Source organism: Loxodonta africana, chromosome 15 (assembly GCF_030014295.1).
Source record: "Loxodonta africana isolate mLoxAfr1 chromosome 15, mLoxAfr1.hap2, whole genome shotgun sequence".
Classification (NCBI taxonomy): Eukaryota; Metazoa; Chordata; class Mammalia; order Proboscidea; family Elephantidae; genus Loxodonta; species Loxodonta africana.
The window spans coordinates 73,535,466-73,560,145 of record NC_087356.1 but is presented as its reverse complement, the minus strand read 5'-3'; the positions used below and the strand labels follow the sequence as shown (position 1 = coordinate 73,560,145).

At 42.6% G+C, this 24,680-nt stretch overlaps 1 protein-coding gene across 1 annotated transcript in view; it reads right to left on the bottom strand.

The window, feature by feature from the left end:
- The window catches only part of CLMP (CXADR like membrane protein), a 129,367-nt gene that overhangs the window by 25,337 nt on the left and 79,350 nt on the right, over positions 1-24,680 (bottom strand). Inside the window, exon 2 of the mRNA XM_010597937.3 lies at positions 1,241-1,398. Within this exon, the coding sequence (XP_010596239.1) occupies positions 1,241-1,398 (158 nt within the window). The remainder of the gene's footprint in view (positions 1-1,240; positions 1,399-24,680) is intronic.

Here is a 24,680-nt window from a genome sequence, read left to right as displayed (position 1 = left end):
TAGCTAGTGGTCAACAGTAGCCCTAGTGGCACAGTGGTCAAGAGCTCAGCTGTTAACCAAAAGGTCGGCAGTTTGAATCCCCCAGCCTCTCCTTGGAAACCCTATGGGGCAGGTCTACTCTGTCCTATGGGGTTGCTATGAGTAGGAATTGATTTGTTGGCAATTGGTTTTTTTTCGTTTGTTTGTTTTTTAGTTGTTAAGAGTCCAGGCACTGATGTCAGAGTGCCTAATATCAAAATGTAAAATGGGTGACTTTAGGCAAGTTACTTGTGTGTGTGTGTCTCAGTTCCTTATTTGTAAAACGGGACCTATAATCTTTGTCATGAGGATTAAAATAAATAATATGTGCTGAACGGTTAGAATTGTGCCTGGCACATAGCTAACTAACATTTATTGCTTTCCACTTTTTTTTTTTTTAATTCATTTTCATATTTATTGAATGCCTTTTCCCTGTAAGCTCCAAGAAGTCAGGAACTATGATGTCCTTCCTGTTCCCTACTGAAATCCTGGTGACTAGCATAAATTTGTGTAATCTGAATGACTGAATAAATGACAATCCTTACTTCAGAGTTATCAACTGGAGACTGTTTAAGGCCATGTCAGTGGTCTTTTTCATACCAACAAATTCCTAAAGTTTATATTCACTTGGCTGCATAACCAAGCAACTCTTTTTCTTTAGTTCAAGTGATAACACATGTCTGAAAGTTAGATACGTGGCGTCACTCTCAGATTTTAGTAGAGGATGATGGGCTCTTCATTCAGAATTGAGTGTATCATCTCTAGGACTGCCCAAGAAGTTGTAATAAACATGCTGAGGTTAAGGTGACCTCGTCCTACAGGAAACAGAGAGTCTTAGGACGCTGCACTAAGAGACCAGAAAGACAAGCAGTTATCAACATAACAAGGTGGTATAGACAGTTATGTAAGCAGGCTAAGCTCCAATGATGAGCCTGAAATTCCCTTCCAGAACTGTGAGAAAATAAACTTCTGTTCTTTCAAGCCGCCCACTTTGCGGCACTTCGTTACGGCGAAGCCAGGAAAGTAAGCCATGTCATCGACGTCACTAAATTGTACGTGTAGAAACTGTTGAGTTGGTGTATTGAAAAGACAGTGAGGAAAGAACAGCTCCAAAAAAGCAAAGTCTAAAAATCAGCTTCTGTTACATATTTTGTAAAAAGGCAAATAGGAGGTTGAGGAGGATAAGAGGAAGGAGTGACTTCAGCCGGGTGCATATACTTACCACTTTTTGGTTCCCTTCATTATCTGTGAGCAGCCATTCGATATCCAGAGTGTCTTTTTCTGGAAGCCCCAGCTGATGGTGACAGGGCAAAGTGACCCTTTCCTCTGCCACTCTCTTGATCTCAGTGTGAGTTCCCAAGGTTCCAACATAGCAGGAAACTGGAAGAAGAAAACCTCTAGTGAGTGATAAAGAAACTGGTTGGCAGTGAATGGGGAACATATTTTTTTCTGAAAGAAACATTAACTTTTTTATTTTGAAATAAACATTTTTAAACTTTTTATTTTGAAGAGTTGCAAAAACAGAACAGAGATTTCCCATATGTCCTTTACCTAGATTCTTCAAACGTTAACATTTTACCACATTGGCTTTGTTTGCTATTAGTTTTTATTCTGAAACATTTTAGAGTAAATTGCAAAATCATGCCTCATGATTTCTAAATACTCCAGAGGGCATTTTCTTACAACAAAGCCTTTCTCTTGTACACATATTAAAATCAGGAAATTAACATTGATACAACACTATTACCCAGTCTACAGATACTCAAATTTGGCCAATTAAAAATTATGCTTTTCTGGGACAGGACTAGTGGTCATGTCTCTCTTTTGTTTTTTCCCTAAATTTTATTTATTTAGTTGTTGTTGAGAAGCAAAATATACACCAATTCAACAGATTCTACATGTACAAGTTAGTGACATTGATTATATTCTTTGAGTTGGGCAACCATTCTCACCCTCCTTTTCTGAGTTGTTCCTCTCCCATTGACATAACCTCACTGGCCCCCAAAGTTCCTATCTAATCTTTTGAGTTACTGTTGTCAATTTGATCCCATATAGATAGTTCTTAAACGTGTACAATGCTCAAGGCAGACCTCTTTTACTAGTTAAGCTAAACTACTGTTCGGTTTTAAGATGACTTCAGGGGATATTTTTTGTTTAAGTTTAAAGATTATCTCAGGAAAATAGTTTTAGGGGTTTATCTGCCCTCCATGGCTCTAGAAAATCTATAGTCCATGAGAATTTGAAATTCTGCTCTGCATTCCCCCCCCCCCTTTGATCAGAATTCTTCTACAGGATCTTTGATCAAAATTTTCGGTAAAACTAGGGAACACATTTACCAGCAAATAATTATTGGATGTTCCTGTGGGCAAGGTTCAGTGCCAGGTGTTAGAAGAATCCCACATGAGAAGTGCTAGAAGGCCCAAGTTCTCATGCTGGCTCCTCCATTAACCGAACTCATCACATCTTCTTTAACCCCCAGAATTACGCTCTTACTAATGCCTGTCTTTCCCACCTTACTAGGATTTTATGAACAATGAAATCACTCAATTGGCAACAACTGAGTCTTTGATCTCCCCTATTAGCAGAGGCTTCCAAAAGGACAATAATCATAGAAACAAGGCACAGAGGTGCCCAGCTCCTCATGTTCTAGAAGTCATAGAATCATAGCTATCTGAGAAAACCTTAATGATGAGCCTTCTTATTTTGCAAACGAGGATCTTCAGTCCAACAATTGTTACTGATCACTAGCATGCATTTAGGAGGATGAGAAGCCAACTACACAAATACTGTAATATAAGGGGAAATTGGTGTCATGATCAGAGAGAAGAGAGAAATTATAAGCCATTCATTATAGGATTCATGAAAACCTTAAATCCGTCAAGGGTTGTTGTAAATGTTAGAACCTCACTGGGCAAATCATCTACTATAGTGTTTAGCACTTAGTGGCTTTGAATAAAAGGCAGTTTTTTTTTTTTTTTTTTAATCATTACTGAGGTAGTATCCACTATGGGCTTTGGGAAATATAATGCATATGGATAGAAATAGAAGGTGAGGAAAGGTGTTGAGATGGTGAGGGGGAACAACGTGAGCAAAAGCACAGAGTGGTGTACTCAATACAAACCAAAAAAATCAAACCTGTTGCCATCAAGTCAATTCCAACTCATAGCAACCCTACAGGACAGAAGAGAGCTGTCCCCATACGGTTTCCAAGGAGTGGCTGGTGGATTTGAACGGCTGACCTTTTGGATAGCAGCTGAGCTCTGGTACTCAGTGAATGGTAACAAATAGTTCAGCTTGGCTGGGGTGGAGAATAAATGTTGGGAAGCAGTAATAAATAAAGCTGGAAGGGCGGGGCAGTTATGTGATGAAGAGCCTTACCGTAATGGGCAAACCCAGTGCTTTGCTTAAAGGGGAGACATTTAGGAGCCCTGTATAAAATGCACAGGAAAGGGAAGATACGGAGACATGCATTTGTAAAAAGCTGTTAAAATTTTCCAGGTGAGAGATACTGTCCCAGAATAGTAGTAAAGGTGATAAATGACAAAGGGCAGATTTGAGAGGCACTGGTGGCAAAGTGGTTAAGTGCTACGGCTGCTCATCAAAAGGTCGGCAGTGTGAATCTACCAGCCTCTCCTTGGAAACTCTATGGGGCAGTTCTCCTCTGTCCTATAGGGTTGCTATGAGTCTGACTCAATGGCAATAGGGTTTTTTGTTTATTTGTTTTGGTGGAAGTCAAAACTATAGCACACAGCAACTGGCTGGATCTAAGGGGGAGAAAGAAAGGTCTCAAAATCAAAGAGTGTTTTGTCTTGAATTGTAGGATGGTGACTGCATTCACAGTGTGGACTGAAGGCTGTTGACTTCAGGATATGATAGGATGTTCCCACAGAACTGTCTAACAGGCAGTCCTGTGCTCTGTCCCCTGCCATAATGCCTCCCTGTCCCGTGGAGGCTCACACAGCCCCCCAGGTAGGGCCCTGGACATTGCTTTATTCACTCATTTTTCATTTGAGTTGGGCCTTGTAAATAAAACTCTTAGAAATATTCCTGTCCCATCTGTTGTGCCCACCCACTGAGCCACTCCCTATGGGCTAAAATGTGTCAGGTTCCTCAGTTACTATGAGTTATGCCACAAAAAAAAAAAAAAAAACTGTATGTGGGAAAAGAGAAGGCAAGGGCTGGCCTCTATCCCCAGAACAGGTCCAGATACCAGATCATGGCCTGGGTCTTTAGGTTACTCCTTGGAGTCCTCCTAGAGACAAGACTCCTCTCACAGACCTCTGAGTAGAGGCAAGAATGCCTCCCGGGGCAATGGACTTTTCTAGGTACTTCCTGCTTCTCTTAGGGACACACATTCTCTTGTCCAACCACCTTGTACCTTCCTGTCTTTAGTTTCATATCATAGACGGTTTCAACATACGAGAAAGCCCTTTCTAGCCCATAGCAAAATTTCATGTTACCTTATTTGGATCCTGTTCCTTCCTTTAGCCAATAAAAATTCAGTTCCACTTTTGGCTTTCTTTTTTTTCTTGTGCTTTAAGTGAGAGTTTACAAATCAAGTCAGTCTCTCATACAAAAACTTATATACACCTTGCTACGTATTCCTAGTTGCTCTCCCCCTAATGAGACAGCACGCTCCTCCTCTCCACCCTGTATTCTCTGTGTCCATTCAACCAGCTCCTGTCCCCCTCTGCCTTATCATCTTGCTTCAAACAGGGGCTGCGCACATAGTCTCATGTGTCTACTTAAGCCAAGAAGCTCACTCCTCACCAGTATCATTTTCTACCCTACAGTCCAGTCCCACCCCTGTCTGAAGAGTTGGCTTTGGGTATGGTTCCAGTCTTGGGCTAACAGAAGGTCCTGGGACCATGACCTCCAGGGTCCCTCTAGTCTCAGTCAGACCATTAAGTCTGGTGTTTTTACAAGAATTTGAGGTCTGCATCCCGCTGTTCTGCTTCCATCAGGGATTCTCTGTTGTGTTGCCTGACTCTTGACCTTCTTCACCTCTAACTTTCATCTTTTTCCAGGAATCGTATCCTATCAGCAATTTTTGATGCCAAGCTCGCCTTCTCTCCTCCTTTCTGTTAATCTCTTTCTCTTAGTACCTGGCTAAGGTTCTGATAATGTTGACTATTAAATCCATGGTGTTGATGACTGTTTACCAGTGTTTTATTGACTATGCAAAGGTATTCAACTGTGTGGATCATAACAAATTATGGATAACACTGAGAAGAATGGGAATTCCAGAATGCTTAGTTGTATTCATGAGGAACCTGTACATAGACAAAAAGGCAGTCATTTGAACAGAACAAGGGAACACAGTGTGGTTTAAAGTCAGGAATGGTGTGCATCAGGGTTATATCTTTCACTATACTTCTTCAGTCTGTATACTGAGCAAATATCCAAGAAGCTGGACTATATAAAGAACAGGATTGGAGGAAGACTCATTAACAACCTGTGATTAGCAGAGAACACAATGCTTGCTTGCTGCAAGTAAAGAGGACTTGAAGCACTTACTGATGAAGATCAGACTACAGCTTTCAGTATGGATTGCACCTCGACATAAGGAAAACAAAAAGTCTCGCAACTGGACCAATAAGCAACATCATGATAAATGGAGAAAAGATTGAAATTATCAAGAATTTCATTTTACTTGGATCCACAATCAATGCCCATGGAAGCAGCAGTCAAGAAATCAAAAGACGCATTGCATTGGGCAAATCTGCTGCAAAAGACCTAAGTGTTGAAAAGCAAAGATATCACCTTGAGGACCAAGGTGTGCCTGACCCAAGTCATGGTGTTTTCAATAGCCTCATATGCATGTCGAAGCTGGACAATGGATAAGGAACACTGAAGAAGAAATGATGACTTTAAATTATGGTGTTGGCAAAGAATATTGAATATATCATGGACTGTCTTGAAAGAAATACTGTCAGAATGCTCCTTAGAAGCAAGGATAGTTAAGACTTCATCTCACATACTTTGGACATGTTATTAGGAAGGACCAGTCCCTGCAGAAGGACATCATGCTTGGTAAAGTTGAGAGTCAGCGAAAAAGAGGAAGACCCTCAACGAGATGGATTGACACAGTGGCTGCAACAATGGGGTCAAGCATAACTATGACCGTGAGGATGGCACAGGACCGGGCAGTGTTTCCTCCTGTTGTTCATAGGGCAGTTATGAGTTGGAACTGACTTGACAACACGTAACAACAACTGATGACTGATGGGATGAAACATCACTTGTAGGTATGATCTGTCTGGCATTCAAGGTGTGCTTAAGCTCTGGATCCTCCTTTATCTTCTTTTCCAGTAATAAAGAAGATCAGTATTAAAAAAAACAGAATCAGACAACCTCCAAGTTGGCACAGTCCTAAGTGCCAGGGCTTGTATGAAGTCCTCTCTCCTGGAGCCAACTCACTCAGCTACTTCAGAGGGGTTTAAGAGCTAAAGACCAGGAAGCATGTGAATAACAAACCAAAACCAAACCTGTTGCCGTTGAGTTGATTCTGACTCATAGTGAGCCTATATATATAAACCAACTGTCTCAATCCCTGTTCTTTTCTCTAAGTTGATTAGCAAATCCGTGGGAAGGGATAGGGCCTGGATTCTTACCCTTTACTTCAGGGAAATGAAAGGAGGAAGAGCAAAGTGAATGTGTGATTCACTCTACAGCAAGGCTGATTGGGCTGAAACTGCCAGGGGTAGAGCCCAGAGGCATCCATCCAAACAGAGGCAGCAGCTAGAGTACCCAAGCTCTGTGGCAAAGAAAGGAGACCATAGGAATCTGCTGGGTCTGAGAAGCAGCCGTTGGGTCCAACGGGATAAGCCTCTTATAGGTCTTAGCAGGTGACACTGGTGGTTCAGGGGTAGAAGTCCATACAGGAGATCCAGGTTTCATTCTTGGTCAGTGTACCTCATGCACCATCACCAGCGTGTGTCATTGGAGGCTTGTGTGCTGCTATGATGCTGTACAAGTTTCGGTAGAGCTTCATGACTCAGTCAGACTAGGAAGAAAGGCCTGGTCACCTTCTTCTGCAAATAAGCCACTGAAAACCCTATGAATCACAACAGTCCGTTCTGCAGCCAATCACAGAGATGGCACAGGACCAAACAGTGTTTCATTCTATTGTGTGTGAGGCTGTCATGAGTCAAGGGCTGATTCGGTGGTAGCTAACAAGAACCACAGAATCTTACTGGGAGTCCCTGGGTGGTGCAAATGTTTAATGTGCTTAGCTGCTAACTGAAAGTTTGGAGGTTTGAGTCCACCAGAGGTACCTTGGAAGAAAGGCCTGGCAATATGCTTCCCCCAAAAATCAACCATTGAAAACATTATCCAGTATAGCTCTACTCTGACACACAAGGGGTTTTTATGAGTTGAAATCAACTTGATGGCAACTAGTAGGGTCTTACTGACATTCTCAAGAAGGCAGTTATTTCTGCTTAGAACTTGAAACCGTTACGAGAGTGGATACCATTCAGTGAGCACCTGCTATATGGTTTGGCTCTACACTGGGCACTTTACCTTTTTTTCATTGAATTTTCATAACAACCCTAAAAAGAAACCATTGTAATCCAAATTTATTTTATTATAAATCTTTTTTAATTTTTAAAATTGTGCTTTAGGTTAAAGTTTACAGTTAATTTCTCCTTAAAAAATTTGTACACATATTGTTTTGTGACATTAGCTGCAATCCCCACGATGTGACAGCACACTCCCCCTTTCCACTCTGGGCTCCCTGCGTCCATTTGACCAGTTCCTGTCCCTTCCTGCCTCCTCATCCTGCCTCTGAACAGGAGTTGCCCATTTGGTCTCATATATCTGATTGAACTAAGAAGCACGTTCCTCAGGGATTCTCTGTTGTGTTGCCTGACTCTTGACCTTCTTTACCTCTAACTTTCATCTTTTTCCAGGAATAGTATCCTATCAGCAACTTTTCATGCCAAGCCCACCTTCTCTCCTCCTTTATGTTAATCTCTCTCTCTCTTAGTACCTGGCTAAAGTTCTGATACAGCATTGATGACTGTTTACCAGTATTTTATTGTCTGAAGAGTGGGCTTTGGGAACGGTTTCAGTTCTTGGCTAATAGTGCTTCCAGGGGCCATAGTTTCGGGGGTTCCTCCAGTCTCCGTCAGACCGTTAAGGCTGGTCTTTTTACATGAATTTGAGTTCTGTTCTACATTTTTCTCCTGCTCTGTCTGGGACTCTCTGTTGCGTTCCCTGTCAGGGCGGTCATTGGTGGTAGCCGGACACCATCCTAGCTCTTCTGGTCTCAGGCTGGTGGAGTCTCTGGTTCATGTGGTCACTTAGTCCTTTGGGCTAATATTTTCCTCGTGTCTTTGGCTTTCTTCATTCTCCTTTGCTCCAAGCAGGATGGGACCAAGTGATGTATCTTAGACGGTCACTCACAACCTTTTAAGACCCCAGAAGCCACTCACCAAAGTGGAATGCAGAACATTTTCTTAATAAATTTTGTTATGCCAATTGAGCTAGATGTCCCCTGAAACAATGGTCCCCAGGCCCCAGCCCAAACTACTCTGTCCCTTAAAGTGTTTGGATGTGTCCAGGAAGCTTCTTAGCTTTTGCTGTGGTCCGGTTCTGCTGACTTCCCCCATATTGTGTGTTGTTCATCCCTTCACTAAAGTTGATCCTTGTCTACTATCTAGTTAGTGAGTTCTCCTCTCCCTCCCTCCCTCCCCACCTTTGTAACCATCAAAGAATACTTTTTTCTGTGTTTAAACCTTTACTTGAGTTCTTATAATAGTGGTCTTAAACCATATTTGTCCTTTTGTGACTGACTAATTTCACTCAGCATAATGCCCTCTCAATTCATCCATGTTGTGAGATGTTTCCAGGGTTCATCATTGTTCTTTATCAGTGCATAGTATTCCATTGTATGTACTGTAATTTGTTTATCCATTCATCTGTTGGTGGGCATTTAGGTTGTTTCCATCTTTTTATTATTGTGAATAGTGTCTCCAAATGTATTGACGGAATTTGTAGATATCAGCAACTTGCTCAAGGTCACACAGCAAGAAGTGACCAGAACAAGGATGTGACCCCAGATATGCCTCCCTGCAGAGCTCAAGCTCGCTGGTTCAGCTGTGCTCTGCTTCTCCCACCCAGGGTTTTATATGGCTTCTAGGATGTCTGACTCTCCCATAAGTCTGTAAGCTCTTTGAGGCTAAGTATCATTGGTAACTACATTCCTGTAGCATGTAGCCCAGGGTCCCACACACTGTAGGTGTTCCATAAATATCTGCTGAGTTGGTTGGAATCTAACCCACTCTCTCATTTAACCAATGAGCAAACTGAGGCCCAGGGGTAAAAGAGTTAGCCCAAGGTCCCACAACTTAGTGTTGGTAATAACTATCTCACCCATCCTCCTTCAACGTGCTTGGTGGCTAACTGAAAGGTTGGGGGTTTGAGGCCACGCATAGGCACCTGGGAAGAAAGCCTGGCTATCTGCTTCTGACAAACCAGCCAGTGAAAACCCTATGAGGCACAGTTCTGCTCTGATAAACATGGGGTTGCCATGAGTTGGAGCCGACTTGATGGCAACTGGCAAGCTAAGCTTGGAACAAAGATTTCCAGTTTCTGCTCTTGATTACTTTGCATAGGACAAAGTAATGCTCAAATGAAACCAGAGCCTCGCATCCCAGGCAAAGCTAGAAAACCCAGCACCAATTTGGTGCATAGAGTTGGTGCTTAGCACACATTGAATAAATGAAGGGAAAGAATTAACCATGAAAGTTACCAGCTTGAGCCACTAGGGGGAATCAAAAGCTCAGATTTGGTTGATGTCCCAAACCGAAGGGAACAAATGGTGGGCGGTGCGCGTTGGCAGATAGCCAAGTTCTATTTATACCATACGAGAATCAAATCCAGCAGTGCCGGAAGGGGCCCCTCGGTGAATACAAATGACTTTACCGAGCAGAAGCCTCCAGGTCAGAGCGCATAGGCCTCGAATCAGAACGCCGTGTCCTCCTTTAACCTTGCTCCCCTGACAACTGGAGGAGGCTAACCCCGTCTGAGGTCCTTCTGCTTTTTTTTTTTTTTTTTTTAACCCACACCTCTGTTCCAGAGCCTAAGTGTGCAGGGGCCCGAATTCTGCATATAACTCCAAGGCCTTGCGCGCTCCCGGGGATTAGCAAGCACACGTCTGCCCCCCCAGCGGGTGAGAGGGAAGGGGCCGTCCAACCACCCAGGGACGGGTCTTGGTTTCCCTTGGTATTTAAGGATTCATCTTGGTTAAGAAAGACCTTAGAGATTGTGCCTTAAATGTGGCCCAGATAAGTGAAATGTCAAAGTCACAAAGCTAGTTAGTGGCAGAGCTAACCGCAAGTAGGAAAATCACCTCCACTGGGCGTCTGGGATTTTGTTGCAGCGTTTGACTCTGGGAAGAGGTGGGGAAAGTTGGCAGTGGTGACAGCTGCCCCCTTGTGCACACCTGACATGCATTCATGAAAGCTGCTGCTTCTCCCTGAGTGGGTGCTGTTGCATACAACTCAAGCACTCATCAAAGGACCTTTGGGAGCCTTAGTGTTCTCATATGCAAATCGGGAATTAAAGGGCTCCTAGGTTTTTTTTGGGGGGGGTTAGGTAAAGCACTTAGCACAGTGATGGCAAGTAGGCGTCTTCCCCTAAGACGTTAGTTCCTCTCCCTTCACCTTCTTCCCTACTAGAAGGGGCTTTTTTTGTGATGACTGCTGCTTACTGTTATTAGATGCCCTCAAGTCGATTCCAGCTCACGGTGACCCCATGTGTGCAGAGTAGAACTGCTCCATAGGGTTTTCAATGACTGTGACCAGATTGCCAGGCCTGCCTTCCGAGGTGCCTCTGGGTGGGTTCAAACAGCCAATCTTTCGGTTACTAGTCAAGAGCTTAAACATTCGCTGTACCCATAGAGTCCTGACGACTGCCTACATTCAGTTAAGATTAAAGTTTTACTCTCTAAAGGGCAATTTACATTTTATTGACAGTTCTCTGGAGCCTTCAAGACCTCTTTTTAAGGAGATAGGGCAGAGCAATTTTTAATAGAAACTAGGATGCTACTTTTAAAAAATCTATTTATTTCTCTATTTCCCTAACAGAGAATTAGTCTGCTTCTTAAATGCTTCCTGAGTGCCTACAGGGTACAAGTTGCCTGCATCTCACAGCTAAGTCCCATGGTTACTCTTCCCAAAGAATGGATCATCCAGGGCTGCAGTCATGAACACAGGCACCCAAGAGTCCCCAAGGCCCAGCAGGTAAAGCCACAGCGCTTGGTGCAGAGGTCGAGAACAGGTAGGTTCTCTTTTTAGAACCAAGTTGTTGTGTACCAGGCTGTGTAGACATGCAGTTCACAAGTAACAAGGTTAAAGTGCTGAAGTAGGTTGTTCCATGTTGGGCATAGGAGTTGTGTAAGTACGTGCAGAGCACCCACGAATGGGTGACTTCCACTTTTAGCCAATTGTTCACTTACCTGAATGGGAAGAGAATTTTCTTGTGTTTTGCTTTACCCAGAATATTTGAAAAAGTCTTATGAAAATCAAAATTATCAATGTCTGTCAGAAAAAGAAAAAGGACTTTGGAAATCTAATCAACCGCCCTCACTTTGTAGGTCAAGAAACTGAGGCCTTCATGAGACTAGTAGGACCCTGGTGGTCATGGCCCCTAGACTTTCTGTCAGCCCAGGACAGGAACCATTCCCAAAGCCAACTCTTCAGACAGGTACTGGACTGGACAACGGGTTGGAGAGAGATGCTGGTGAGGAGTGAGCTTCTTAGATCAGGTGGACACTTGAGACTATGTTGGCATCTCCTGCCTGTAGGGCAGATGAGAGGGTAGAGGGGGTTAGAAGCTGGTGAAATGGACATGAAAAGAGAGAGTGGAGGGAGGGAGTGGGCTGTTTCATTAGGCAGAGAGCAATTGGGAGTATGTAGCAAGGTGTATATAAGTTTTTGTGTGAGAGACAGACTTGATTTGTAAACTTTCACTTAAAGCACAATAAAAATAATAATAAAAAAAAGAAACTGAGGCCTTCGAATGGTGGAAACAACCTGGTGTCCCTCAACAGAGGAATGGATTAACAAAATGTGGTATATCCATTCAGTGGAATATTATTCAGCTGTAAGGAGAAATGAAGTCTTGATATATGCTATGACATGGATGAACCTTGAAAACACTATGCTAAGTGAAATAAGCCACACACAAAAACAGAAATATTGTATGAATTTACTTATATAAAATACCTAGAAAAGGCAAATTCATAGAGACAGAAGGTAGACTAGAGGTCACCATGAGCTAGGGACAGAGGGAAATGGGGAGCCATTCCCTAATGGGTATAGAGTCTCTGAGGTGATGAAGAATTTTGGCCACAGAGATTGGTGATGGTAGCACAACATTGTGAATGTAATTGTTGCCACTGAGTTGTACACTTAAAATGGTTAAAATGGCAATTTTTCGTTATATATATCTTACCACAATAAAATTTAAGAAAGAAAAAAAACAGAGGTCTAGAGAGGAGTGGCTCACTCAAAGGTCTCTTGACTTCTAGACTCATATACATATAATTCTGTCGTAGGTATATGTGTATGTGTACATACGAGCCTGAGGGTGTGCCTCACAGACCATTTCTGGAACACTGTAAAGACTCTAGCACTGGCAAATGGCATATAGAAGATACTCAGTGAATGGTAGTTATTATTATTAAGAATTGTACATGCTGTACTTGGAAAGACAAGGAAAACCAGAAAACACATCGAAGAGGTGAATCAGTATTGTGAGGAGTTTGGAAGTCAACTGTTAATATTTGGCCATATTGTCTTTCTCTCTTTTTCACAGCACCAGGTGAAAGGAAGTTGCAGACAGCATGACACTTGACCTCTAAATATTTCAACAAGTATTTCCCAACAATAAGAATGTTCTACACAATCAAAAAGTCCTTATCGCCAGTACAACTAGATGGTGCCTGGCTACCACTACTGACTGCTCTGACAGGGGTCATAATACAGGGTCCTGGACAGAGCTCGAGAAAAATGTAGAACAAAATTCTAACTCAAAAAGAAAGACCAGGCTTGCTGGCCTGACATAGACTGGAGAAACCCTGAGAGTATGGCCCCCCGGACACCCTTTCAGCTCAGTAATGAGGTCACTCCTGAGGTTCACCCTTCAGCCAAAGATTGAACAGGCCCATAAAACAAAATGGGACTAAAGGGGTGCACCAGTCCTGGGGCAGGGACTGGAAGGCAGGAGGCAACGGGAAAGCTGGTAATAGGGAACCCAGGGTTGAGAAGGGAGATCGTTGACATGTTACAGGGTTGTTAACCAGTGTCATAGAACAATGTCTATACTAACTGGTGAGAAAATAGTTTGTTCTGTAAACCTTCATCTAAAGTACCAAAAAAAAAAAAAAGTCATTATGATGCCTAAGCAAATTAATAATATTGTATGGGAGATTATTTCTAGCTAGAGTGATTAAGAAGATGTGGATGAGTAAGTGGGATTGAGTTAGTTCTGGAAAGACAGATACGTTTTTACTGTACAAAGTTGAGGGCAGGGCAGGTATTCCAGGTGAAGGAAACACCTTGAGGGAATGGCAGGACCTGTCCTCTCCTGTCAGCCTTCCTCAGGCTGAAGAGCTTCCTTTACCACGTGGGGGCTGGCCCCCAGTTGTTCCAGCTCAGACTCAGCCCCTGGGCACAGCCCAAATAATAGCTGAACTGGCTCGGTGGGGACCAGAGGCACAGCCCCCCCCCCCCCCCGCCAGGCCACAGAACCAAGCAGATTGGCCCTTGGCCCTGGGGCTCTGTGCTCGCCCTTCTCAGAACTGTTAACTAGTAAAGTTCCTCTTCTGCGTATTTTGCCTTCACAGCCTCATGCCCAGCCCAACCCCAGGATCTCTTGAGCCTGCAGCCTTTATGAGAATCTGCAGAAAAGAAATGCCCTTCATTATGAGCTGCTAAATGACTGATAGGATTTAATGTCTTCTCAAATACAAGCATATGTCTGATATTTAGACAAAGTCTAAAGCTAAAGGAATGAAGCTTCAGTGAAATTTTAGACATTGGGAACCAGGGTGGTGCCTCATTATCTCTCCCTTGCCCCCACGGAGGGGGGTCCATATTTGTTCCTGGAGCCTTAAAATCAGTGGACCAAGGCGGTGGTCTGAGCTGCCGGCCTTTGGTGGGTGGGTGGGGGCAGATACTGAGCGTCCTCCCCCTTCCCAGTCTGTGGGTTGGATTCAGAGAAAGAGAAAGGGGAGGCAGAGGGGAGAAAGGGGGAATGGGAAGAAGAGGAGATGGATGGGGGAGGGGTGGGGCTGAGAAGAGCAAGAGAGTGACAGGAGGAAGAGGAAGAGAGTGGGAGGAGGAAGGGCGCAGGAGCTGGAGGCGAGGACAGAGGAGAAGAGGAAAAAAGGAGAGCATTGTCCTCGTGGACTGTAGTTGGGAAATGTTCACATTAAACAGAGGCTGACAGAAGTATCGACCCTATGGAGCAGCTCTACTCTGCACACTTGGGGTTGCCACCAGTCGGCAACTAACAACAACTGATAATTGAAAATAAAGATTTTACTTAAAAAAAAAAAAAAGTATCAACTCATCTCCCTTCACCACTGTGAAAAACTGCCTCAATATGTACTTTGCATGTATTTATCAATGTTAAAAAGTTGTATTGAGCTCTTTGCCTATCTGGCACACCAAACAGAAAAAACCAAACCAAACCCGTTCCATCTTATAGCGACCCTATGGACAGAGTAGAACTGCCCCATAGGGTTTCCAAGAAGTAGCTGTTGGATTCGAACTGCTCGCCTTTTGGTTAGCACCCGAGCTGGTAACACAAAGATGCTAACAGTCTCTTCTCCTTTAAACTCTTCGAGCGCTAACAGTTAATAATACCTTACATTTATTTAACAATGTGTAATTAACTAAGCCCATTCAAATGCATTATCTCATTGGAGCCCATGATTACACAATGAGCTAGTGTTATCAACTCTGTTTTAGAAGACTGAGGATCAGAGAATCCCATCAACTTGGCCAAGGTCACATAGCTGATGATGGCACTGTGGGGTCTTGAGGCCACCTCTGATTTTGATTCTATTTTCTTTCCCACACCCAAGGTCATTGTTTTTACCTTGAAAGTGGCTGATTGGAGACAGAGACCAAGCATGTTAAATGGCTAAGATGCAGAGCTAGGTAGCAGAGCTAATCTGATTGGACTCATTTAAGATTTACAATTATCGTGCTGGCTGCAATCCTGAGCCAAAGCAAAACACTTAATGGAGACAAACGGCGAGACTTTGCCTCACATACTTTGGACCTGTTATCAAGAAAGACCAGTCCCTGGAGAAGGACATCATGCTTGGTAAAGTAGAGAAGCAGTGAAAAAGAGGAAGATCCTCAATGAGATGGACTGACACTATGGTGCAACAATGGGCTCAAACAGCAAAGATCGTGAGGATGGCGAAGGACCAAGGCAGTGTTTTGTTCTGCTGAACATAGGGTCGCTATGAGTTGAAATCAACTCAACGGCACCTACCAATGACAACAGCTAAACACAAGTACAGAGTGGGGAAGACATGGAGGACCTGGTGGACTACAAGATTAAGAGTCTGGGGCTGTATTAGTAGAGGGTGATTTCCCAAGCAACGGGAGGAACAGCTCCATCATACTTTATACACTCCAAGTTATCACATCCAGAACATCTGTGTTCCGTTCTAGATGCTACAAACAGAGGGGGACCTTGTCAAAAATGTTAGCATTCAGACGGTTGTAACCAGAGTCTGAAAAACATGTTATATGTGAATGACTGACAGAATTATAGGTGAGCAGTTAACAGGATGAAAGACCAAGGGGCAGCATGATAGCCATCTTCCAACATTTCAAAGGCTACAAAAGAAGTAATAGGTTTATTGGATATTGTTCCAGAGAGCAGAATCAGGTCCAGATGGCATAACAGATTCAACCAAAAAATGATAGACTGGGATATCTCTAGCACCTCTTTGCAGGACTGAAATTATGTGATTCTTTCATAAAAGACGTATTCCATTTGGGTTTCATATGCTGATAGACTTTCTAACAGTCCTGTCTGATAAGAGGATACCCAAAAAAACCCAGTGCCATTGAGTCGAGATAAGAGGATAAGCCGTATCATTTATTGAGTTTGCCATTTCAGAACTCATTCAAGTAGGGGTATGTCAGGGATCCTTCTAAGTGGATGTTGAACTCAATAGTTAAAGTCCGTTCTAACTGTAATAATCTATGAAATATTTACCATGTGCTTAGTATATTCAAGTCACTCTCCTAGTTGAATGGGATGCAAAGTATAGGATGCAAATGCACACTGTTATCTGGCAGTATATTTTGTTACCGCCAGCTAGTCTTACACAACTGATACAGAGGGTTTAGTTTTGGTCCATCGTTTACACTACTTTTAAAGATTGTCGAAGGGCTCTTTTTTTTGTATGTGTGTGCTTTAAGCGAAAGTTTACAATTCAAGTCAGTTTCTCATACTAAAACTTATACACACATTGTTATGTGACCCTAGTTGCTCTCCCTATAATGTGACAGCACACTCCTCCTCTCCAACTTGTATTTCCCATGCACATTCAACCAGCTCCTGTCCGCTTCTGCCTTCTTATCTCACCTCCAGGCAGGAGCTGTCCACCTAGTCTCACATGTCTACTTGAGCTAAGAATCACACTCCCCACCAGCGTCATTTTATATCGTATCGTCCAGTCTAATCTTTGTCTGAAGAGTTGGCTTTGGGAATGGTTTCAGTTTGGGGCTAACAGAGAGTCCGGGACCATGTCCTCTGGGGTCCCTCCAGCCTCAGTCAGACCTTTAAGTCTGGTCTTTTTACTAGAATTTGAGTTCTGTACTACACTTTCCCCCCCGGCTCCATCAGGGACTCTCTGTTGTGTTCTTTGTTAGGGCAGTCATGGGTGGTAGCCCAGCACCATCTAGTTCTTGAATGGCTCTTTGAAAAAACTAAAGGGAACTGGCCCAAGCAGCTGTAGTATTTCTTTCCTGTCTGTAAATGTCTTTATCCACAAGGGGGCAGAATTTACATAGGGAGGATTCACTGAGCCTCACCCCTAAAGCAATTCTTTTATTATTAGTAATGAGGATTATAACTGACAAAGAATTGCAGACTACTGTGTGTTTAAACTTGCCATTTGTGGTCATTTGCTACATTTGCAAATTTTCAAAGTCCGTGGAAAAAATGGAATCTCAGAAAAGGTGGTGAGACATTTGAGAGGAACGTTTTCTAGGAAATAGAAACATACACTATTTTCATAAGGTAACTGCTTAAACTTTTTCCAACTGAAACAGATGTTTACCTTGTCTTTAAAAGAGTTAGCTGTCCTTACTAAAGTCTAAAACCAACAAAAAAAAAATTTTTTTAATGCAGAATTTTACTATGAAACACATCAATTACTCAGATGCTGTAAAATATTGTCTCCAGGTAATCATAAGAAAAGGTAAAGAAGGAAAGAACAAAAATCTGTCTCACATGGTTTAAGGGGGCTGAGGGATTGGCAGAAGAACTCTTGAGAGTTTCCATCTGGAAATTAGCCTTTGGTCTAGGCCAATAATTGACTGAACTACAAAACCCTGGAATGCTCGGGCTATCTGTAACCTAGAATCTCAAGCTTGGGTAGCTCAGCAGAAGGTCATCTAGATCCTTGTCCTCACTGCAGGCTGATTTGATATTTAAAACTAGCCAGTTGAAATATATCAAATTGTTTATAGTCTCTTACTATCACTGGAATCTGAAGTCACAGCAAAAGTGTTCCAAGATCTTGACAAGACTGTTCGCATCAAATTTCTTTTATTGTATATCGTATGATATTCATGGATGCTGACTTCTAAAGCATTTCCTTAAACATACGCCTATCTCCGATGCTTCAGATTTTGAGTGCCACAAACTAACGGAAACATTGACAATATAGTTGTGCGTCAGAATCGACTCGATGGCAATGGCTTTTTGTTTTTGTTATATGGGGGAGTAGCCAGGAGTGTACTCTGTTCAACAAATATGAATGAGTGGCACTCCTGTTACCATACTAGGTGCTGCTGGTGGATACAGAGATGAATGAAGTGGTCTTTTGTCTATGAAGGCATCACGATCTAACGGAGAAACAAAACAGGCCTCCAAACAGACTCTGCTCAAGGCAGTGTGAGGGTCGGAAGGTACTATGGGAATGCAGACGAGGAAGATCACTAAGGTGATCAGGGATGGCTTCTTAGAAAGGGCAGAATTTTACCTGGGCCTTAAAGAATAGCTGGAATTATAGCAGGTATAAATGACAGACAAAAACATTCCAGATATTGGGAATGGCAGCCTGACCGCTTAGCAAACCAATCGCAGAGCTGACCTCAGAGTTTGGCAGAGTGGAACATCGCTGTGGCCCCTTAGTCCTGGTAAGCTCTCAGAGACTGGTGGTGGAAAGGAGGGAAGTCAGTAATAGCATATAGTCAGCATGTAAACTGTCCCACTGTCCTATAGACTGGGTGGGCTTTGACTCTCTGGGAGCAATGTTTTATTCTGATTTCTCCAGTAGTCATTGTCAGGGGAAGGATGCTCACCCAGTGTCATTGTCTACAGGGATCGCTCTGTCATTCAGGAATACAGCTGTTATCCCACCATCCTCAGTAATATGCTGTTACATGTTCCATGCATGTATTCACATTCACACATGCATGAAAGCACACACATATGTACCTGTCGAAGCCCCTACAAGCATGCCTGTCCAGGTACACAGACCAGGCAAGGATGTGTGCCTTTGATTCTGAGACTCAAAGGAGACCAGACGCTAACCTATTTCATTGACGTGCCTATTTATAGCCTTGCCTCATTCCAAATGTGAGTCACTTTCTATATCTAAATCTTTTATTACCTTCACCAGAGAGATCTGAAAAGAAAGGGAAAATGAAAAATAGATACAGACTTACTAGTAACAGGGCAACAGTCAGTTTTTAGGAATCCATGGCAACCGAGAACTGGAATCAGGTGAATAATTAAAGTCCACTGAATAAACAGATTTGTTATGCAGAATAAGGGGAACTCTAGTTTAGCTGTAGTTTATCTGAAAGCACTCTAAAAATTTTAAAAATACCTGAAAATATTAACAATATATAATATTTATTGAATGTTTACTATATGCCATTTACTGTGTGCTAAGAAATACACTCAAGAATTAATGTAAATCAGGACAACTCTGTGAGGTCCCCACTACTTTTCTGATTAGGAGCCCTGGTGGTACAATGGGGACATGCTCAACTGCTAACTGAAAGGTCAGTGGTTCAAACCCACCAGCAGCTCTGTGGGAGAAAAGACCTGGAGATCTGCTCCTGTAAAGATTACCACCAAGGGAACCTATGGGGCAGTTTTACTCTGTCATATAGGGTCACTATGAGTCAGAATTGGCTTGATACACACAACCAAAATAACTAGTGTATTAGATAAGTTCTTAAAGACTGCAACAAGCTTTCAGATACTTCTTAGATCAAGAGTGTGAAAAGAACATTAGCAAATGTGTTATGCTTCATGGGGAACATCTCAGTGAGTCCTTTCTTCCAGAGATAGACAATGACAATCAGAAACCTGGACCTTGGTCTGTATGCTACTTACCAGACTTCCAGTTCTCTCGTTATTTAAGATAGCAAGAATAGACCCAGCATTGCAGTTTGGCTTCCTAAATGTGGTATATATCCTGGCGGAAAATGGCAAGTCTCAGCAAGCGTGGATTAGTCCTGTCAAGTAATTTCCCTCAACTTTACTTTCTTCCTGTCACTCACTCACACCCAAATGACTCTAATGACTCATTTCATTCATTCGTTCATGTGTTTATTCAAATGATCCGAGAACTTGGGTTTGTCTGGCTAGGGAATTGTCTTCCAGATGTTCTTTGCAGCTTCATTAGTTCTGAGAACTGGTTCCAGCTGACCTCCCTTCCTCCTTGTGTGGAAGAAAGAGACTGAGCATAAATTGAACCTCCCAACACAATGTACTTCCTGCTTGCTGCAGAGGAGTAGTGAACAAGAAATAACCCAAGTGCCTTATTATCTAAGATGGTGGTTCCCAAATCTAGTTGATTATTAACATCACTTTAAGCTCTTTGGGAAAAAAGACTTTTTTGAATAATGTAATAACATAAGCCCATGAAACACTGAAACAGAACAAATTGGTATACAGTGAAAAGTCTCTCCCCAACACCAGGCCCTCAGGTCCGCTGTAGAGGTAACCTTTGTTACCAGTTCATGTGCATTCTGTGTCTCACACTTCAGTCTTGGTTTGGCTGGCTGTGGAATGAATGATTACTTTACCCCCAACATTTGGTTTTTGTCCCAAGTTCCTGGAAGGTAACCTATAAAAAAAAACCCTATAAACCCTCGGAATTTCCCAAGTGATTGGAGTGTCCTTGATTATTCATGGGAGGCACCAAACACACCTGACAGCTTATGCTAATGAGATGATTCATGGTTGGGGCTGGACATGCTAGAAACATCCACTATGTGATATCAGCCTGACCTGGGAGGTAGGGGCAGGGCTGGAGATTGAGTTCAACCACATGGACAATGATTCAATCAATCACGGCAACATATAAAAAAGTCAATAAAAACATTGGTCACTGAAGTTTGGGTGAGCTTTCTGGTCGGTGATAGATAGGGATGCACCGGGAGGGTAATGTGTCCCTGGGGACATGGAAGCTCCAAGTTTGGGGCCCTCTCAGACCTTACCCTATGGGTCTCTTCTTTGGACAGGTTCTAATTTGTATCCTGTTTTTGCAATAATAAAACTGTAACAGTAAGTATACCACTTCCTGAGTTGTTCAAGCATATTATCAAACCTGAGAGGGGTTAGTGGGAACCCCTAAATTTTAGCCAGTTGGTCAGAAGTGTAGGTGGCCTGTGAATTCCCTAACTTGCAGCTGGTGTCTAAAATCTTGGGCTGACTTGGCACTCAGGAGAACTGTGCCTTTAACTTATGAAATCTGACCTTAACTCTGGGTAGTTAGCATCAGAAGAAGAACCGATAATATAGTTACTGTCAGAACTCTATTAGACTGGATATAGAATGTTAGGTTGGATAAAATTTTCACTGCAAATTCTAAAGGTCCTTTGACTTCTAGCTTCCAGAGTTGCTACTGAGGAGTCAGATTCTTAATTCCAATCTTTTGTAAGCGACCTCCTTTTTCTCTTTGAAAGTTTTAGGGTCTAATCTTTATTCCTGGAAATGTAAAACTTTACTAATATGGATTTTGGTGTAGGTCTTTTTTTCATTCATTATTAAGTTAGGCCTTGTAATCTAGAAACTCATTTCACTTAAGTGCCAGGAAATATTACTGTACTATTTAAAAAATAATTCCTTCCATTTCTCTTCTTCCTCTTTGTACACCTATCTGTCAAATCCTGGACCTCCTGGATCGATCCTCTATTTGGCTTATCTTTTATGCCATGTCATACAAGGCTCCTTCTTTTTTCCCCAAAATGAATGATTTCTTTAACTTTATCTTCCTGACTTTCTAGTGGGTTTTTAATTTAAACTACCACATACTTAATTTCTAAGAGTTTTCTCAGGAGATCTCTTGAGGGGCACAAAGTATAAAGTTGTGGTTAAAAGCAGGGATTTAAATACCAAATACACCCCTTTCTAGTTGTATAATCTTTGGCAAGTTCCTTATCCTCTCTATGCCTCAGTCTTCTCATCTATAAAATGGGGAAAATAATCAAACCTATTTCATGGTGGCACAATGGTTAAGAGTTTGGCTGATTAACAAAAGGTCAGCAGTTTGAATCTACCAGCCACTCCTTGGAAGCCCTGTGGGGCAGTTCTACTCTGTCCTATAGGTTCTCTAGGAGTTGGAATCGTCTTGACAGCAACAGATTTGGGTTTGGTTTGATAGATGATATTTAATGCATGTTATAAAGATTAAATAAGTTTTAGTACATCTCTGGCACATTACACTAGTGAATGTTCAATAAATGCTGCTGTTATCATTACTATTCTCTATTCCTTTTACCGTATTTTTATGCAAGTGAGGGGCGTTTGCCAACTGCTTCCTCCCCGAGAGGTATTTTCATAAGCGCCGCTATGGCAATTTTTTTTTACATGTTACTGTAAAAAAACTTAGCATACTATGTTCATGAAAATGCCTCACGGGGCAGGAGGAGGGAGTGGTTGGCACAGAGGGTGCACGTTATTTGTGTTAAAATACTGTATATAACATCCTATTTTTGCTTTATGGATACAGTGTCTTCTCTTACATCTCTGAGGATGTTAATCACAGGGATCCTTGACTTGTCTGTGTTTCCATTTGTTTTACTTTTACTTTTCTCCAGTGTCTCATGTTGGATAGAGAGATACTGAAAAGCTCTTTGGCAACACTGTGGGTGAACAGGGCTTGTTGCACAGTAGACTGCTCTGTAGACTTTTCCATTATGGGATTCCCAAGTGTCAAACATTATAGGCTTTTTTTTCTCTGAGGTGGTTCTATTTCTCCAGAGAAGAATCTTTAAACTACTTGTCAGTTTTAGTGGGCTAATGGCTGCCAGAGTTCTCTGTGCTGGCTGGGTAAGGGGTGTCCCATTCAGGATTCAACAGAGCAGCCTCAGAGCAAAAGCCAGCTGACACTGACTTTGGGAATCCTTGTGTTTACAGTTTAGTCGTTGCTCTGCTCTCAGCTGTGACCCTTATCTCTAAGTCTGGTTCTGCCAAACTTGGCACCTCTGTGGGGGGTGCAGAAGGAGAAACTTGCATATCTAACTGTGCTTTTCAACAGATTTTCACCTGAACCTCCTACTTTAAGTCTCAGCTCCCCCTTTTGCGGTCCTAGTAGTTTTTAGTTCTTGAGCCTCTCCATGAACTGACGTGGCCGCTGTCAGCACTGGGGTTTCAGTGCCTGGGCTTTGGTAAACCAGTTGGTTGCTTTTCCTCTGTCTGGTTGCCTTCTAGTACGGGTTGAATTGAGTCCCCCAAGGTGATATGTTCAAGTACTAATTCCCGGTACCAGTGAATGAGACCTTATTTGGAAACAGGGTCTTTGAAGGTGTAATCAGTTAAGGTAACAGAAGGTGATCCTGGAGTTGGGTGGGCCCTTATCCAATATGCCTGGTGACCTTATAAAATCAGAAGAGACACAAACAGAAAGACAGAGGAAGACACCCATGTGCAGACGGAGTCAGGAACTGGAAATATGATGCCAAAAGCCAAGGAATACCTGGAGCTGCCAAAAGCTGAAGGAGACGAGAGAGGACCTTCCCCAGAGCCTCCAGAACTGTGAGAAGAATTTTCTGCTATTTAAAACCACCACCTGTGGTACTACCTTAGTGCAGCAGTTGGAAAACAATACACTATTTTCTCAACATTTTTGATGTTTCTCTTTCATCTTTTTTTCCCTCCCCTATCACTTATTCTCCTGTGGGTGGATTTACATCAGTTTTATTCCTTTCCTTTCATTTCAGTGGGATTTGGGGAGGAAAGAGAAAAATACCTGTGTTCTATTCACCACATTATCTAAAATCCCCACTAAGTAATTTTTTTGGAGTGGGGGCAGAGTGTCTTAGTTATCTAGTGCTGCTACAACAGAAATGCAAGTAGATGGCTTTAGCAAGAGAAATTCATTCTCTCTCACAGTCTAGAAGGTTAGAAGTCTGAATTCAGGATGACAGCTCCAGGGGAAGGTTTTCTATCTCTGTTGTCATCAATCTTCCCTAGTCGAGGAGCTTCTCAGCAAAGGGACCCTGAGTCTAAAGGGCACGCTATTCTCCTGGCTCTTGTTTCTTGGTGGTATGAGGTCTGCCTGTCTCTCTGCTTGCTTCTCCCTTTTATATTTCAAAAGAGATTGGTGTAAAACATAAGCTAATCTTGTAGATTGAGTCCTGCCTCATTAACATAACTCCCTCTAATCCTGCTTCATTAACATCATACAGGCAGGATTTACAACACATGGGAAAATCCACATCACATGACAAAATGGCAGACAATCACACAATACTGGGAATCATGGCCTAGGCAAGTTGACACACATTTTGGGGGGACACGATTCGATCCATAACAGGCGGTGTTATTGTCTTCTGCACTGTAGACATTTCCTCAGCTCCGTTTCTGAGGACAACTAAAAACTTGATTATGTCTGTAGCTTTTTATCCTCCCATTTCCCCTGTTGAAGAGGTGGGCATCTTTTGCAGGGCGGTGTCCCTCAACTGTGCTAGTGCTTGTGACAGTGTTATTCACCCTGGTTGCAGACAGGACGTTCCTCTGAGAAACGGGACTGCTTGTCCTTGTAACTCAGGATGCTTATGTTGGATACGGGGTGACCACACTCCTGCTGGAAAGCACATCTGTGGTAACACCCCTTGCTTAGCATGACAGAAAAGAAAAGAAGGCTTCAGTTTCCCAGCAGGCTCTCCAGAGAATCTTGCCTGAGAGAAATGTGTAAGCACGTCTCATCTGGAATGAGGAAACTGCCAGCCATTTTGTTAATTTTAACACATAAAATACAAACAGAAAAAAATGTGTGGGATTTTTCCTTTCTGTGTCTTGTTTCTTTCTTCCTTCTTTCCTCCCTCCCTCCTTTCCTTCCCGTTTGTTTTTCTGTTTTTCTCTCTCTCTCTCTCCCTTCCTTCCTTCTGTCTCTCTCTCATTTTCTTTCCTTTTCAGCAGGCACAACATAT